The following is a 15,759-nucleotide window of genomic DNA, read 5'->3' on the forward strand; positions in this document are numbered from 1 at the left end:
ACCAACACACGCCGTCTGGTACAAGCTCTGGAAACTTGTCAGGCGCCGACCAGGGACTGCAAGCAGCTCCCTCTAGCGGTCAGACATTGGACTCAGGAAAACGTTTGTAATCATCAAAACGTTCTTATACATCCGCCACACTTCTGGATATTAAATAAGAAAGTAAAAGTTCAGAACGAACTACCGTTTGTTTTTACTCAGTGTGTGTGAGAGAGAAAACGAGAGAGGACTGTTGTTGACCTTTAAAGGCAGTGCGTGTCTGAGGAGGGGGTGTAGAGTTCGAAATACGAGTAGGGTTGTAGTTCATTTACAGTTTTAACACTTCTTACTGAAAATATAGGTCTACTATGTCCTCAGCCTAGGAATATCGCTGGGGGTATATTCTACTTTACAATATCTATGGTCATTGCCTGACCCTTTGTCGGTTCGGACCTTTTGAGGTACATGGAGCAAGAAGATATTTTGCGAAGGGGCTATACCCTCGGATGTTGAGAATAACCTCTTGAACTGAGCTCAGCTCAGTCAGTTGAAGAAGAAAGCATTCTGGTAGACCTTTAATACATCGTTCTGTCAGCACAAAGCTGTTACCGTATGTCCATGCAAGAGTCTTCGCTGGTGACCACCGAGTTCTATACGTGAATTGAAATGCCCAGAGGAGACTGCGGGCTGTGTATTGACACACGAAGGCAACAAAGAAGTGACAGCTCGTAGCTGTGGGACCGGTCGGTAGGTAGTTCAGACAGGGCAGAGCGGATTATGCTGCTGGTACTGCTGCAGGGAGACAGACAAGGCTCCTCAGACTCCTTCGTCTAAATTTAAAACCGCCAGATTGAGCTGGACGTCTGGAGGAACATTCGAGGTAACGACCTGGTCTTTGCCATGCTTTATCGGTCCATTCTTCCTCCACCCACTCCCAGCCCCTTCATCACCGATGCCTTACAGCATAAAGGGAGTTAATGCACCGAATGATGTCTAGAGACTTTTGGCTGGCAATGGCTGCTTGATTGTGGTCTGTGCTTTATTTGAAGGCGTACTTAAAACTGTTATGTCCCCATGTAGGTATTCCTTTTGGCTGTGCTGAGTTGTGTGTGGTTGTTGAAAGTTTAGTTGAAAGTGACTTATCTAGTGATTCAGATCATCGTACTCTACCTCATTCTGCATATGGAATAGTTTTGAGGCTACTTGCATAACATAATTCCCTCTACAAAAATTTCATCTTCCTTAGTCATGAGTTAATAGTCTTACTGTCTTGTAGGTAATCTTGGAAAATATAAATGGTAGAGGTAGAATAGTTTGATCGTACTTGTTGACTGGAACGCCAAGATCGGCTCAGACGCCGACCAACAGTGGGTAGGAACGGTAAGTAAATTGGTCAGCAAGACCAACGAATAAGGCTTAAGACTTCCAGAATCTCCACAAAGCCAGATATCCTCCATCACCACACGAAATCTCGGGCGGCAACGTGACATTCTCGAGACGATTTGATCCAGGGTCACGAATGACATCCAAGATATCTGTAACCAGAAGAGAGCTTGAAGAAAGAGAGAAAAAGGAACTCCAAAGCAGCTTCCAAATATAAAACAGGGAACTGCAACATCAAGTAAGGGACAAACTGGACCAAGAACCAATGCCGAAGCCACAGAGGAGTGCCCGAGCAGGCTGCTCCAAATGTCGGGCAGGGAACACAGACATACTGACTTTGTAGGAACCATAGATACCTAAGCTATTACGAATCCCTTCGCGCAACATTCAAGCAGCGGAAGCTGGTCTCGTTCGGAAATGTGACCTGTCACGACACCCCATGACAATCCTTTAGGATACCTTGTAAGGGGGTCGATGCAGAGTTGAACAGAGGAGGAACTGGCCTGTAAACATGAAGGGAGGGAGCTGGTATTTCCATGAAGAACCTACTCACCCCTCAAGACAGGGCGATATGAAGCAATCAGCTAAGTGAACATTTATGAGTGCCTAGAGAGGTGGCAAGCACCTGCTCCCCACGCATAGTGTAATACTGTTATTTCTAGTCTCAGCCTGGTGTGGTAGCTATGACTGGCACTACATTGCACAACAAACTTTATTTTCCGGCAGCGGCCCCCTTGCAAGGACTTCACACGGTCAAAGTGGAGTTTCGTGCCTCCCCTCGTGCAGGACGGAAAAAAGAATCCTATTACAATATTACATTATCCTGCTTTTTACAATTTACTCATGGTAAAATAAATTATTTATAATAATAAATAATTATGGTAAATATTACTCTTTTAACAAAAAGGAATATTTGAAGGATCAAACTTCAAGCAGTAAATCATCAGTGGTCTAAAACCACAAAGATGTTTTTGTCCTCACAGGTGCTCTCCACTTTTCGCGGCGACTGGACACTTTTGTGGTCATTGCAATTTTCCGAATGTTATTAATGTTAGTACAGATGTCAATGTCCAGAGGGTCATGTCATCTTATAATTTCTTGTCAATAAAAATTAATCAGCACAAGTCATGTAAATAAAATAAATCAAATATATATAATGTGGCATTTGTGTGTATTCTGCATGTTTTTCGGTGAAATAATAAAATAAAGTAAATTAAAAACAAGGTCCAGGTAATGTTTTATGATTAGGTTTAAATGGAAGTTTACTTACATTTGATTGCAGCACAAAAAAAAAAAAAATGCGTGTATGATTTACCTATTTGAAATCTAGTATCAACCTTTCAACGAATCATGTTGATAGATGGAATACCATTGTGAAATCAAACGAAATCACTTTCATCTCCGACTCTAACAAATAATTGAGAATTTTGACCGCTACAGAAATATTAACCTTTCAGGATGATTTTCAGACTGCTTTTGCCCTTTTTTAAGATTGGGTCCTGGGCAAGACAAATTCATCGCGACTGGTGAAAAAAGAATCACGTGGAAAAAACATAATAAAACGAATGAAATGTTGCAATGGTTCTCACTTGCTAAAAATGCGGAAGAAGAAACGTGCTTTGGACAACAGGAAAAAAAAAAGAAAAAAAGAAAAAAAAATTTTTACCCCGGAATGTGAAAATTCCGAAGCTTTGGGATTTTAAAAAAATGTCTTTCACTTTTCTCAACCTTTGACACCGAGTGAATTTTACTCACCGAACATGGGTCAGTTCTGTTTGAACGTCCCTCCATCAGCACGAATAAAATATCATTGGGCGGCAGAGGAATATTCTTCATCTTAAAGGCAGTATTCTCTCTTTTTTTTTTGTTGCGAGAGATGTAAGTGTCGAGGATGAGATCGATAACAAAAACAGCGAGAGAAGCTCCCTCCTTTGCTACAGTAATGACATAGTTGTCTGCACATTGAAAGGGGCTTGCCTTAAAGTAATTGTGACTGGAGAGCAGAGACGTATTAAGAAGCTTTGGATAAATACACAGACTATTGATCATACTGAGGTGCCGACAGGAATTGTTGGTATGGAGAGAGGCAATTACCCAGAAGCTCTAGAGAGCTGTGTGGTCGCAGATATCACTGCAGCCATCACGAAGCATGTATTGGTATATCCTTGAGCTCAGTGGGTGAGCTCGATGAAATCACTGTAAATCATCATTAGATAAGGAAAAAAAGGGGGAAAGAGATACAGACAAATGTCCAATCATCTCTTTCGTAAGGTTTTCATACAGAATCCGGTTTTAATTGTTTTCCTGAACCAAAATGTAAACGTTCGTCAAAATTAATCAATGTAATTACTCCGAAATTGTTGTTTTCTTTTTGGATGGTCCTGCTGAATTAAATGGGTTGAATAAATACTTAAATCCGTTAAATATTTAAACATAGTACATTGTTTACTAGATTACTTTTCAATGAAACTAAGTCATGTTGATGTAGGTGGGTACAAGTTATATCGGCCATTGATGTAACAGACTTTGCTGGTATGCTATAAGCGATAGTATTTTAAAAATAAATATGTTTGCTACAAAACCTGTGTGTAAATGAGATTCAACAACAAGAAATAAAGAAGAAAGACAAGAAAGAAAAGAAAGACTAAGAGAATCATAAGCCGGAAGAGGAGAAAAAAAACAGGATAAGATAGAGAGACAAACAGGCGCGCGAGCACACAGACAAACGCATTCACGCACACAGGCAAAATCATGGTGCTCCTCCTCTCCTCCTCTCACCTGAACTCACCTTGAACTCCTTCTCGACCTCGGCCAGCTTCATCATCTCCTGGCGCAGCTCAAAGGTGGTCATGATGGGGTCCGGGCTGGACAGCGCCATGTAGGCTGGACTGGCCAGCGCCCGGTAGGCGTTGAGCCTGGAGCGCGAGCGTTTCAACGAGTCATAGTTCTGCTTGGTGACGCAGTCACTGCACTTGCACGAGATGGGATGCGGCTTCTCGATGGTGTGGTTGCGGGACAGGAACATCTGGATGATCTCGTGGTTGTTGTAGTGGGCGGCCAGGATGAGCGGCGTAATGTCCGGCGGGAACTGACTCTTCTCTTCCGTGCGGAAGAAGGCCTCGCCACCGCCCATGCGCCGCAGGCGGTCCTCTCCGGCCATGAAGTTGGGATGTTCGATGATGATCTTGACGATCTTGGTGGCGCCCTTGCTGATGGCATGCAGCAGCGCCTCCTCGATGCAGTTGAAGCTGAGGTTGTCGAGGAGGATCTCGATGATGTCCAGCTTCTCCGAGTCGATGGCGAGGTGCAGGGCGTTGCGCCCCATGTAGTCCACGCAGTTGACACTGAGGCTTGACTCTGCGCTCTCTTCCAGTGACTGTCGCACGATGCCCACATCGCCCAGGTAGGCTGCGTTCAGGAAGACCCGCTCTTCGTCAGTCAGCTGCACGCCAGAAAATTAGGTAACGACTGGATTAATTCTAGCCAATCACAGCGCTGGTTACAGGACCGGTATTCATATTCATCATTTATATACAGGATGAGGCGATATACTTCACCGGCAAGAACGATTTGACAATGGCATGAATAGTATAAAAATAGCATCGCAACAAAGACATCATCGAAAGGACAATGACAAATGACAATGAAAATAACACAGCAAAAGTGATAATAGCACAATGAAAGGGAAAACATTATGACAATTCCACAATGACGGTGATAGTAGCATAATGGCAATTGATGGTTGTGTGTAACAACTTGTGAATACTTTATATTTTTACTGTATTTAAATCAATGTGTGTGTTTATTAATATCTATATTTATACAATGTGGGTGAATATGAACGAGGGAATGAATAAGTGAGTGAAAGAGTGGACGAGACTGTGTCTGTCACAAGAGAGGCTGGACAACCTCTGAGTTTCTATGAGAAGAGCGGTCAATACATCTTTCATTCGCTAAAGTGCGCCACCCTGGAACCCTCGCTAGGCATCCCATAATACATCTGACATTTCACGCGTGCGTGTATGACTGTCTCCACGGACAAGTACGTTTGAGCTCCGGCCAAACTGGGGTCACTTGTCCATTAGCAAGCTTGGTCACTTCTCAGACCCAGGGAAAGAGCAAAGGTGTGTCAGAAACGAAGAGAATGTTGTCTCACTTTCACATCACATACTAGATAAAGAACAGTGATCGAATCTCAACACAGCAAAGAAAACATTGCTTTAGAAACAATGGATCATAAACAGAGGGACGAGAGACAGAAGAAAGTTACAATAAATTTAGAAAAGGAAATAAAACGTAGAGGTCTCCCAAAAGAGTTACAAAAAATCTTGGCCGAGGATGGTTCACATTAGTCAGATAGTGAGATTTAAATCTGTCCGATAAATTTTAAGACTAAAACTACAAACATTTGCTATCAAAAATGTATTTTCCTTTGTTTATATTTCGCTAATAGGGTAACCATGTTCACGGATAGATATGTCAAATGGTTAAGTTTGATACCAAAGTCAGGGCGGTTTTTTTTAAACAGAAGGATACTGCGCTCAAATTTAAAAAAGGAGAACAAATTATAGATTAAGCTTTACAGGATTTTTAAGAGTGGAATGGAGCTGCCAAACACAAGTTTCTTTCCGAAACTTTGACAAATTTTAATTTTTATAGGCGATGGGTACAGGTTGCATGCCAGATAATTGCATGCACGCGAGCACACATACACACAAAGTAGGGGAGAGGAAATCTTCAAAGTAAAGAGCTATCCCCATCTGCACCATTTCATCACCTGATAACTTTCTTAAAGGATAAAATGATATTGTGTTCACAGTGTATAGTACACACAAAAGCAATAGTACTCAGTACACAGTACTCACTAAATAATATTCAATGAGTAGTACTCAGTACTCATTACACAGCCAAGCACAACTGATTTACAATTGTTTCAGTGTTATTGCCATGTTTCACACACAACTACACCCTGACAATGTAAGTGTTATTGCTGTGTTTACACTCAGCTACATTCGCACAATTTACTGAAGTGTTATTGCCGCGTCTTCACCAAGTGTTATTGCCCTGTTTCACACGCAAAACAAAGTTCTTTCACGGGTTTACATCAAAAGATTAGATGAAGCCTGAGGAGCGAGACTAGAAGAGCCTGAAGAAGACTATAATGAGTTGCTCTTCGTTGCTTCCAACTTTCTTTTAGCCGCATAATGCAATGACTCTTAAAGGACAACACGAGCGATCAGCAAAAATCGCTGGAAATAGAAAATAAAGTATTACAAAACATACTCCGTTGATATTTTATGACAAAGAGGCATGAGAAATATTATATTGATGTTTTTATCTCTCAATGACACCTGGATTTGTCTAGAAAACAGGAAGGGATGAATGGAAACAATTTAAACGTGTTTATATTTTATTACCAATAATACAGGTAGAGAAATTTTCTCAAATGCGTCCACTTAGTAACAGAGAATCAATAATAATAATACTACAACGTAGACTGCAATGACCGTGATTGTTCCCCATTAAAGTTTTCTCTGGAGAAGATTTACTATCAGGTTTGTTCAGTGAATTCGCTTTAAACTTGCTAAACTGAGCCACTCTCACTGTTACAAATACTACTTGTGTGCAACAAAACTCTACAATATAGGAAAGTATTTTTTTCCTGCTGTCCTAGTGGCAGGCGAGAATGCGGATGTTTGAAGGCTTATTTATTATTTATGAAAGCATAATTATGTACTCATATTTTTATTTATTTATAATTATTATTTTAAGAAAAAATTTCGTACTTAGGTTATCCTTTAAGTTCATCTCGGCCAAACTACAACATTAAAACATATCTATTTTCCATCTACGAACACCCTACCCCAGAGACATTACCTGTAACAACTACACTAGATGAACCTGGTCTCTATTTGTTCTCGAAGTGCACAGACTTAAGACAGTCATACCTGTTCAAAGATTTTGCCCAGAAGAATCTGCTTTTCCGAGCATTGAGCATAACCAGAACGCAGCACAAGATCCTTGAAGAGGACTGAGTGTTCCTTCTCGTGGTATCCCTCTTGGAGCAAGGAAATGTCTCCTTCAGAGCTGATGAACGAGTCCTCTTCTGGGTCGACCGGCAAATACTTGGTGGTGGGACCGTACCAGTGGGAGTCGCCAGAGAAGACGGTCTGGATGCGATGGGGTCCTTGCACTTGAGAAGTGTGCATGGCCTGGCGAGTAGCGACCTGTAGGAGGTGAGCGAGGGCAGGTTGGCAGCGGAAGTCCTTGTTTGACCCCATCGTCATGGCCAGAGAGTCGCGCGCACTCGACGACGGTCTGGAGACATGCTGACGCTGCACCCTTTTGTTCTAACCTCGCTGATGAACTATGAACCCTGACCAGCCGTCACGTGATAGTTCTTGAAAATTCTTTCTTTTCCATTTTTTTTGTGTGTAGCTCAGAATTAAATTTAAAGCAAAATATGCAACTTGGGACTTTCGCCAGTCGAAGGAAGCCTCCAAAGAAAAAAGGAAAATGGGAGTTAAAAGAATCCCACAAACACAACAGGTGAAAGCGTCCAGATCGTTCCACCTTGCAAGGGTATGTCTCAAGTGCTTGGAAGGAACTTCTTTTCACTTGACGAAATGCAGTGCCGCGGAGCGAGTGGAGTTGAGAGATGAGCATTTGCGGTCATGTCAGCGCACTTAACCATCATGTCCAAAGCTCATTTAAATGTTCGTCGATTTATTGGTTGGAATATTAGAGGCGGCGAGCTGCTGCACGACGGATACCGTTTCGTGAGTGGTTCTCAGCTAAGCAAGGAGAGTGAGACAGTTTACGTTTCCTTGCCATCGACAGGAGGAATCCTCAAATTGTTCCTGCACTAATTCAGGTTAAGCTTATCTGACTGCGGGACCTTCGTGTTGCAGACATGCCAAAAATCTGGAGAATACCCCAAAAGCCCTGAAAGGAGTTTCGAAGCTTTTTAAGCCATTAAGCGCTCACCTTTTAGCAGTTAAGTAGTTCAGCTAGTCCAGATCTGAACAAGTTTTGAAAATTGTCTTGCTGGAGCAAATCTTTTTTTCCTTTCTGTCTGTCTCTCTCTCTTAATCTGACCAAGCGCTGCTTTCACAACGATGAGTTTGTGTCAAATCACGGAGAAAGCATCACACGAGGTAAGAAAACCACAGGGCTGCACCCGCACTGCTGCACGAGCGCCCCCTATGTGGCGGGTAGAAACTTCGGACCAGGACTAGCTTGTTAATCATTTGGATGCTGGCGATAATGCCAGTCAAACGATTTTCATCCGGAAATATTGATCGGAAGCTATAAAAACTGCTTTTATGACTTTGCCTAAAAGAAGGGTCTCACTGAAAGGTGAGCGAGGCAATCCTGTCAGGGTCGAGACCCCGACGGAGGTGTCGATATATGCCAGACCCCCTCGCTCCCTGGCCAGGCGATGCTCGGAGTCCACGATCGCACATACCCAGTGGCGTAGCCTTAAATCGCAGATTTCGCACCCAACCTTTCGTAGAGCTCCCCCCAACCACGCTGAGTGAAAAATCATCCACCATAACTTTCATGCCGTCCCTGGCTCGGTTTGTGGCGTTGTGACGTCAAACAGCGTGCAGTGGAGTTGCCAAAGTGCGAGCCACACCACGACCGTTACTCGTTCTGACGTCATGTGTCCAAAAGAAGCAAAGATGGTCTGGCATTGTCCGAGCGGGAGTCTGGAGAGTAGCAATCGACGGTCAAGATAGTAGCATCTAATATCCCATTGACATCGTCTATGATCACAGATATTGTCCAGCCTCACAAAACACTTCCACAAAGCCACATCTCTCGCAAATGTTATGAGCTTGCAACAAAGACCCGATGTCCCAAACTCGAAATATCACGTCCCGGGAAAAAAATATAAAAAGTTATTTGAATCCAAGGTGTCTCTTGTCCTTGGCATAACGGCGCCACCTAGTCTTCTTCCGGAAAACACGTTCCTGTCTATGGAAAGACTGGTCGTGTTTGAGCAAAAAGACATCAAAGCCTCGGCATGGATATTACAAAGCCCCACTTACCGACTCGTCTGTCGTGCAAACCGAACACAAATTTCCGCATCAATATTTTTTTCTACAAGAATGCGTGTTAACAGTGTCGTAAGGAAGTGTTCAAACCATCTGGTGCTGGGAGAACGCGGGGGCCCTATCGAACAGCAATCGCTTCATTAACGCCTGGCCAAGATGGATGACGACAGGGACGAATTAGCCCTGCAAGCGCACCGTTGGAGTGGCGGCCGCTTTGTTCGCATTACGGGGCAGGCACGGACTGACCGACGCTTCTATTGCGTCATAAACTACTGGCGCCAAAGGCGACCGCTTAACGGCGTTAATCACCTTTAACGACAGCGTGTCCAGATCACTTCTACTTGTCTAGGCTTTTGCTGCTGAGGTCTTTGGCTATCATGGTCTAATCCTTGGTCATCGTAGTTAAGGTCTTGACTACCGTAGCCTCGTCTTTGGTTGTGGTACTTTACATCTTGGAGGTATCTGTCGAAAGTTTCGTTAAAGCCGTCTGGGTTCTAAACTTTTACCATCGCAATCTGGATGATGTCCTTAACTTCTGAGGCTTCAGGTGTTTGTCACATCATTTAGGAGTTCGTTATAGTAGTCTATCTATGATAGCTAGGCCTTGCTATGGTAGTCTATCCTTGAATATGGTAGTTTCAGTCTTTATTTTAGTTGAGGCCTGAGGCATTAATATTCATGCCGTTGCCTGAGAGTGTGTCCTAAAAGTTTGTTGCATGAAGCAAAGCTAAAGAATAATCATTCAACATTTATTTTTTTGATCATGTTGGTCCCTTGTCAGCTTTGTCTCACAGACAACAATGACAAGTTTTGTTAATTTTCTAAAGAATATTAAGTGGTCGTTGAAATACAAAACAGCAAAAATTAATTAAGCTACAGTTTATTTTTCGACAAAAATCATTTGTACTAACATGCACTCCATAGCGCATCTTGAAATCCAATCAGTGGCCTCTGTAGTGGTCCCACCAAAGAACTGATCAAAGAAATCTTCTCTTTAACGTCGGTGGGTTTTTTTAACGGTCCATAAAGCGACCTCTTACTTGAAGGTTTTAATTAAAAGACGTTTGTACAAAATGACCATTTGGCTGACCCGGAAAGGCAAGCTCCCGAGAAGTTCACTCAATTTCTTTTGGGGAATAGCGCCAACAGTTTCTCCTCCAACTAAAAAGCTCGTCCTGAAAGAGGACAGAAAATTGCATCAGTGTGCGTGAAGGGCAAATTATTTCCCTTTCTCCATCCGAAGAATTGTTCAGAGAAGCCACGAAGCATTTTGATTGCGTTCCAAGTAGAACAATTATGCACCGAAATACCGAAATGAGTGAGGGTCTCTTTTCGAAAGGAAGTTTTGTGTTGCAATCTGGAAAGCAAGAGCTAGAGCTACTTTTCTGAAAAGTTTCTCATACAGTCCATCCTATCAACCAAGCAGTTGTCCAATATATATGTTGTAGTCCAACTATGGAAACCAGCCAATCTAGCAAAGCAAAGAGTATGGCTAGACAGTCGGTAGACGAGCCAAGGTGCAGGCCAGTTAACCAAGGAAAAGAAGATCCAAAAGACATCAGAGCTGAATAACATACGTTTCCAAAATTTAAACATAGAAATAAAAACTACAACTTTATGATTCAAGAAATACGAAGCAAAGGTAATCAACTACGGGGGGCGAACATTAAGAAGAGAGCACAGGTAGGCTTTGAAAGAATTTAGAGAAAGGAATGCGGTTTCAAATTGCAGTTCACTTCTTTCCATATGCTGCTTTTCTTCTTGACTTTAGTCTGTGTTTATATTGTGTTCAGAGACGAAACATGTTATGTCTGCAACAATCCAATTTAATCGGATGAAGCTTCAAGGCATCGTGTGTGTGTGTGTTAACTGTAAGCCAAAGGGAAATGTTCTTTTCTGATCTTGTGCTTTACAGAGACAATAAAGGTTAAGATGATAATTGACAAATTTGTTTTTTCGTTCCAGATGGTTCGGTTTGGTAATTGCGCTACCGTTGATTGCAATTAGCACTTCTTCTGGTCTTGAGAACCTTCATCTGGGTAACTGATCTCAAGTATCCCAAGCTAAGGGCTATTCTCGCTTATTTCTCTCTATTGGACGTGTGCGCATGTCAGCGTCCATATTGGTCCAAACTAATCAAATCCAAGTTTAGTAATGGGGCACAAAACCCAAAATGGAAAAGAAAATGTTAAATACATTCCAGCTTTTACCTAAATGAGTTCTTCATGCCAATAAACTAAACTAATAATTACAGTAACTTGTCGGTCTGCACGTTTACCCGCCGAACGAAGTACTGACAGTAACTGAGAACCTTTATTGTCCATCAACACTATATTTGTTGTTGATTATTGTGAGCTTGGAGGTGGATGGGATAATAGAAAATAATTTTTTTATGTCTCTATTTGTATTCCAAAATGCTTGGGTGTTGAAAACACGCGCACACCAATGAAAAACACAGGCAAGAAAGACAGAATTCAAAAAAGATAAATAGAAAGAACGGAAAACTTTGTTGAGTAGGCCTGAGCCCATTATGAGGAGGAAGTGACCATCACCACCGCCACAATGCTCCATTGTGTAAGCTATTCGATATTAATCACGCACTCGTTCATTCTGTTTATTGTGCCGCCATTTAGTTTAATACAGTTAATCGCGCTAAGAGGTAATAACACTCAGCAGCGGCAAACCAAAGCCTTCAACAGATTTTCTCGTTGTTTCCATGGTAACAACTCAGATGATGGTCTGGCAGGTTTTAGTGAACAATGCGGCTGTGTGTTGAAACTGTCCACAGGACAACTTCCATCATGCTAATGAGCACTTCACTCTCTCCAGCTGTCCACTGCAGTCGCTACCTGACCTTTGGCCTCTGTCCATTGACACAAAGGTAGCCAGTATTACAGTAATACCTGGAGTACAGTATGTAAATTAGAAACAGGAGATAGGACGATTGCACAACTAAGAAGGGAATGGTGACATTGTTTCTTTTTTCATTTAAAAGACAGTCGACATTTTAGAGACCGCTGTTCTGAAGCGTCCAGCGGAAACAACAAACAAATCGGACAAACAGTCAGTGGTCTTTGTAAGCAATCAAGTCAAGGTAAAAGAAGCTATGGAACCAGCGAGCAGTGGTTGGCCAAATTTTGATAATGACCAGTGGATACAGACAGTCCTAGCACCTCAAAGCCGGGAAACGACCTTTTGACCCACTGGCTGGAACGCGGGAACGCGTATTGGAACATTTAGAAGGAAGGACAGAATGACTAAATTCCAGCCTCGTAATTATGACTGGCCCATGTATTATGATTGATCTATGCAAAAGCAAGCAACGGTTCTGGGCTCTAGCAGATCGGGAGAAAAATGAGATGCCAAAAGGACATTGACAGTTCTGCTTAATTATGAGCTTCACGAAGCCTCAGAGTCTGGTTAAGCCAAAATGCGTTGAAAAACAAAGATGAACGAGATTACGTTTATAAGTCCAAGACAGAATGTGAAATAGTCGAGAATTTTGATACATTTGTAAACGATGAAAATGTCATTCATCACAGGCAATATATAACACAGAGGATCAGTGAACAAGCGACTGAACAGCTGCGGCTCCCCATTCTAAGTAAATCTCGTCAACAAGGAAGTTCACAACAGACTCAGACAATGAGATAGAGTAAATGAAAACACAATGGACAACAGCTCCCCTTCCTCTCAAAAAAAGTTTCGCATGGAACTATTGTGGCAGGCTGCAATACATTTATGGCCAACAAGATCATAATCCACAGCAGCAGCCATCCCAGACGACCAGCCAGCCAGTCAAAAGCAACGTTGAACAAGTAATGGAAAACGTTTAGAAAATACAAATACTGGTTAAAGTGAACAAAAATGAATACAACATGAAATTTATGAACCATCGAACACATACAATACAACCTCAGCCGTTTCTTAAACTTATAAGTTTAAAAGCGATGAAGATAAATGTAAAAATTAAATATGATTAAGTATGTGTGTGTGTGAGAGGGTAGGGGGACAGATAACTCTCAGAGTTAAAGTGCTAATCAATGTCTACGTTAGTTATGCGCTCGACGATAACCGTATATTTCCTGCTGTCCTTGCTGTTGGTGCCATTAGTGCTGCAGACATTTCCCATTACAGTGGCAAGCGTTTCCATTTAGCTCTATATGTCTTTCGTATTCATCGTGAATATCCTTTCAATGGATCTCATTTCCAATGCGGAAGCTGAAGAGCAAAAGAGATGAAAACACACAAAGAGCGCCACCACTGGATCGATGTTCTCGAAGTAGGACTGGGAATCAGTCTGAAAGAAACTGGCTCCGACTGACTCTGTTATTTAACAAACATCTAATGATATATTATTAATGATGACAGAAAGAAACGACGGCAGCTTGACCTCCCTCTTTTCACACGACACACCTCGTCCGTCATGCCTCATACATCATATGTCGTACCTCATACATCACACTCTCCATACCGAACTAACGGCCACGAAAGGGCGCGCAGACACGCAAACTTTTGCCGAAGTATCAAGAGAAGATAATTATGCAGAGGTGTCGCTGTTTGATACTTTCAGACGACCCAGAGCTCGAATGAAGAGACAGGTCAATATAAAATCGCCAGTGGTCGATGCAGTTACTTTTACTTTCTGTTTGTACTTAGGGATGATGAGATCCTTTGATGGTCACAGTCTTGTGTACTTTCTTTCCTAAGGCATGCTGGGACAAGGGACCAATGGGATGGGATGTCATCGTATCTGATGATGACGACGATGATGATGTTTTATTATTATTATTATTATTATTATTATTATTATTATTATTATTATTTACTACTTACAAAATATGGAAGCTCATCGTCATAAACTGAATGCTGTTCTCGAACACGTTGAAGGGCTTCTGGTCCAGAACCGCTTGCCTGTCAAACCAAATCGAATAAAGCAGCACACGGATGCTGGTAAGTGTAAGGCAGGCCGGGTAGCTGGGCTTTGATTGATGGGTGTTCGGTCCAGTGGTCGCTCCACGCTCGCCTGTGTTCTGTCAAAACCGCTGTAATGGAGTTCGGTGCTGACGCGCTGGTCGTGGGGACCGGATATTGCGTCTCGGTTGCATGTGGCGACCTCTATCGGTAACATAGGTGGGCGGTACAGATGGGGGTCAATTGTTTTTTTTTTTTTTTGTTTTAATTTTTCTCTACCACTTTGTGGCTTCATCCGGGCAAAGCATATGGGGAACACATTTTTAGACCTCTCGGTCTCAAGTTCGCTATTTTTCTGTTTTTCTCACTCTTTCGCTCAGTTTCTCATTTGCTCGTTCTCTCATTAACTCGATGTTTTTCTTTCTCAATACTAAAACAGGTAGAGGTTCATACAGTGTGTCATTTGCACTGATGAGAAAATAACTCAAAGATAGCGAAAAATAAAAATACTAAATAAAGACTTTAAATAAGTTCATTCTATACATCTTCCCTTCCTTCCCCTTTCTTTTTTTTTTTTTTTTCTTACTTCTTGTCAGCTTCTGGCACTATTTTAATACTTTTTTCGATTGCTTGAAACTTTCCTGCAATGTTAATATAGTTCTCTGTGCAAAATGTTAAAGAACGCAGCAGACGAAAAGAAATATAACAACTAGGTACAAAAAAAATAAATAATGTCACTCCCGTACCAAGCCTCGTTAGCCCCAGTGTACTAACAGAGAAGAGTCCAGTCGTAAACCCACGACACAGACGAACATTTTGTCAGCCCTTCTAGAGAAGAGCAAAGTCCACTGCACCGGTCACTTAGTCAACGATAAATGACTAGGGGACGAAGAGTTGTTCTGACCAGGGTTAGTTACCTTCCCACCGGCCTCTTCATCTTTCTTCTGAATGTACAGAAATGAACATTTGAAAGTCTCTAAGTGGCCTGATCGCTGGATGAAGATGCTCCCTTGCAGAGTCGTAAAACCGTTTCCACTGAAGGCGACTCGGTGCAACATGCAAATACAATTAGAAAGAGTCAATGTGGGTAAGAGAGTCGCATTGGGTAATCTTTTCACGATGCCAGTTGGCAGTACCGCGAGCTCTCATTGGACAAAGGTCTGCACGTGACCGTAAGTACTCACTTACACCATGGTTCGTCTTCTCGGCCCTAAGGTTATGGGTATTCTTTTACGCATCTCTCCACCGTCAAGGTGACTAGGTTGCTTGCGATTCAAACAGACATACAAGCCTATATCCACCATGCAGACATGAAAATCTACTCATCCTTCTTAGAGGATGTTTGCGTGCACGCGCGCTTACGAGCATGTTTGTATATGTGTGCACGCTTGTACAAATAATAATAATGGCACCTACACGTATT

At 42.3% G+C, this 15,759-nt stretch overlaps 1 protein-coding gene across 8 annotated transcripts in view; it reads right to left on the bottom strand.

Moving 5' to 3' along the window:
* The window catches only part of LOC112560375 (short transient receptor potential channel 3-like), a 127,735-nt gene that overhangs the window by 30,096 nt on the left and 81,880 nt on the right, over positions 1-15,759 (bottom strand). For 4 of the 8 annotated variants that reach the window (XM_025232225.1, XM_025232203.1, XM_025232219.1 and 1 more), the window contains exons 1-2: positions 7,311-7,840; positions 4,151-4,804 (exon numbers count right to left, since the gene is read on the bottom strand). In XM_025232225.1, the coding sequence (XP_025088010.1) occupies positions 4,151-4,804; positions 7,311-7,649 (993 nt within the window). In that variant the 5' untranslated portion in view covers positions 7,650-7,840. Of the gene's footprint in view, positions 1-4,150; positions 4,805-7,310; positions 7,841-15,759 lie in introns of those variants that run through there. The other 4 variants (XM_025232248.1, XM_025232258.1, XM_025232233.1 and 1 more) reach the window with 1 other exon arrangement.

The sequence above is a fragment of the Pomacea canaliculata genome, linkage group LG1, assembly GCF_003073045.1.
Source record: "Pomacea canaliculata isolate SZHN2017 linkage group LG1, ASM307304v1, whole genome shotgun sequence".
NCBI classification, from domain to species: Eukaryota; Metazoa; Mollusca; class Gastropoda; order Architaenioglossa; family Ampullariidae; genus Pomacea; species Pomacea canaliculata.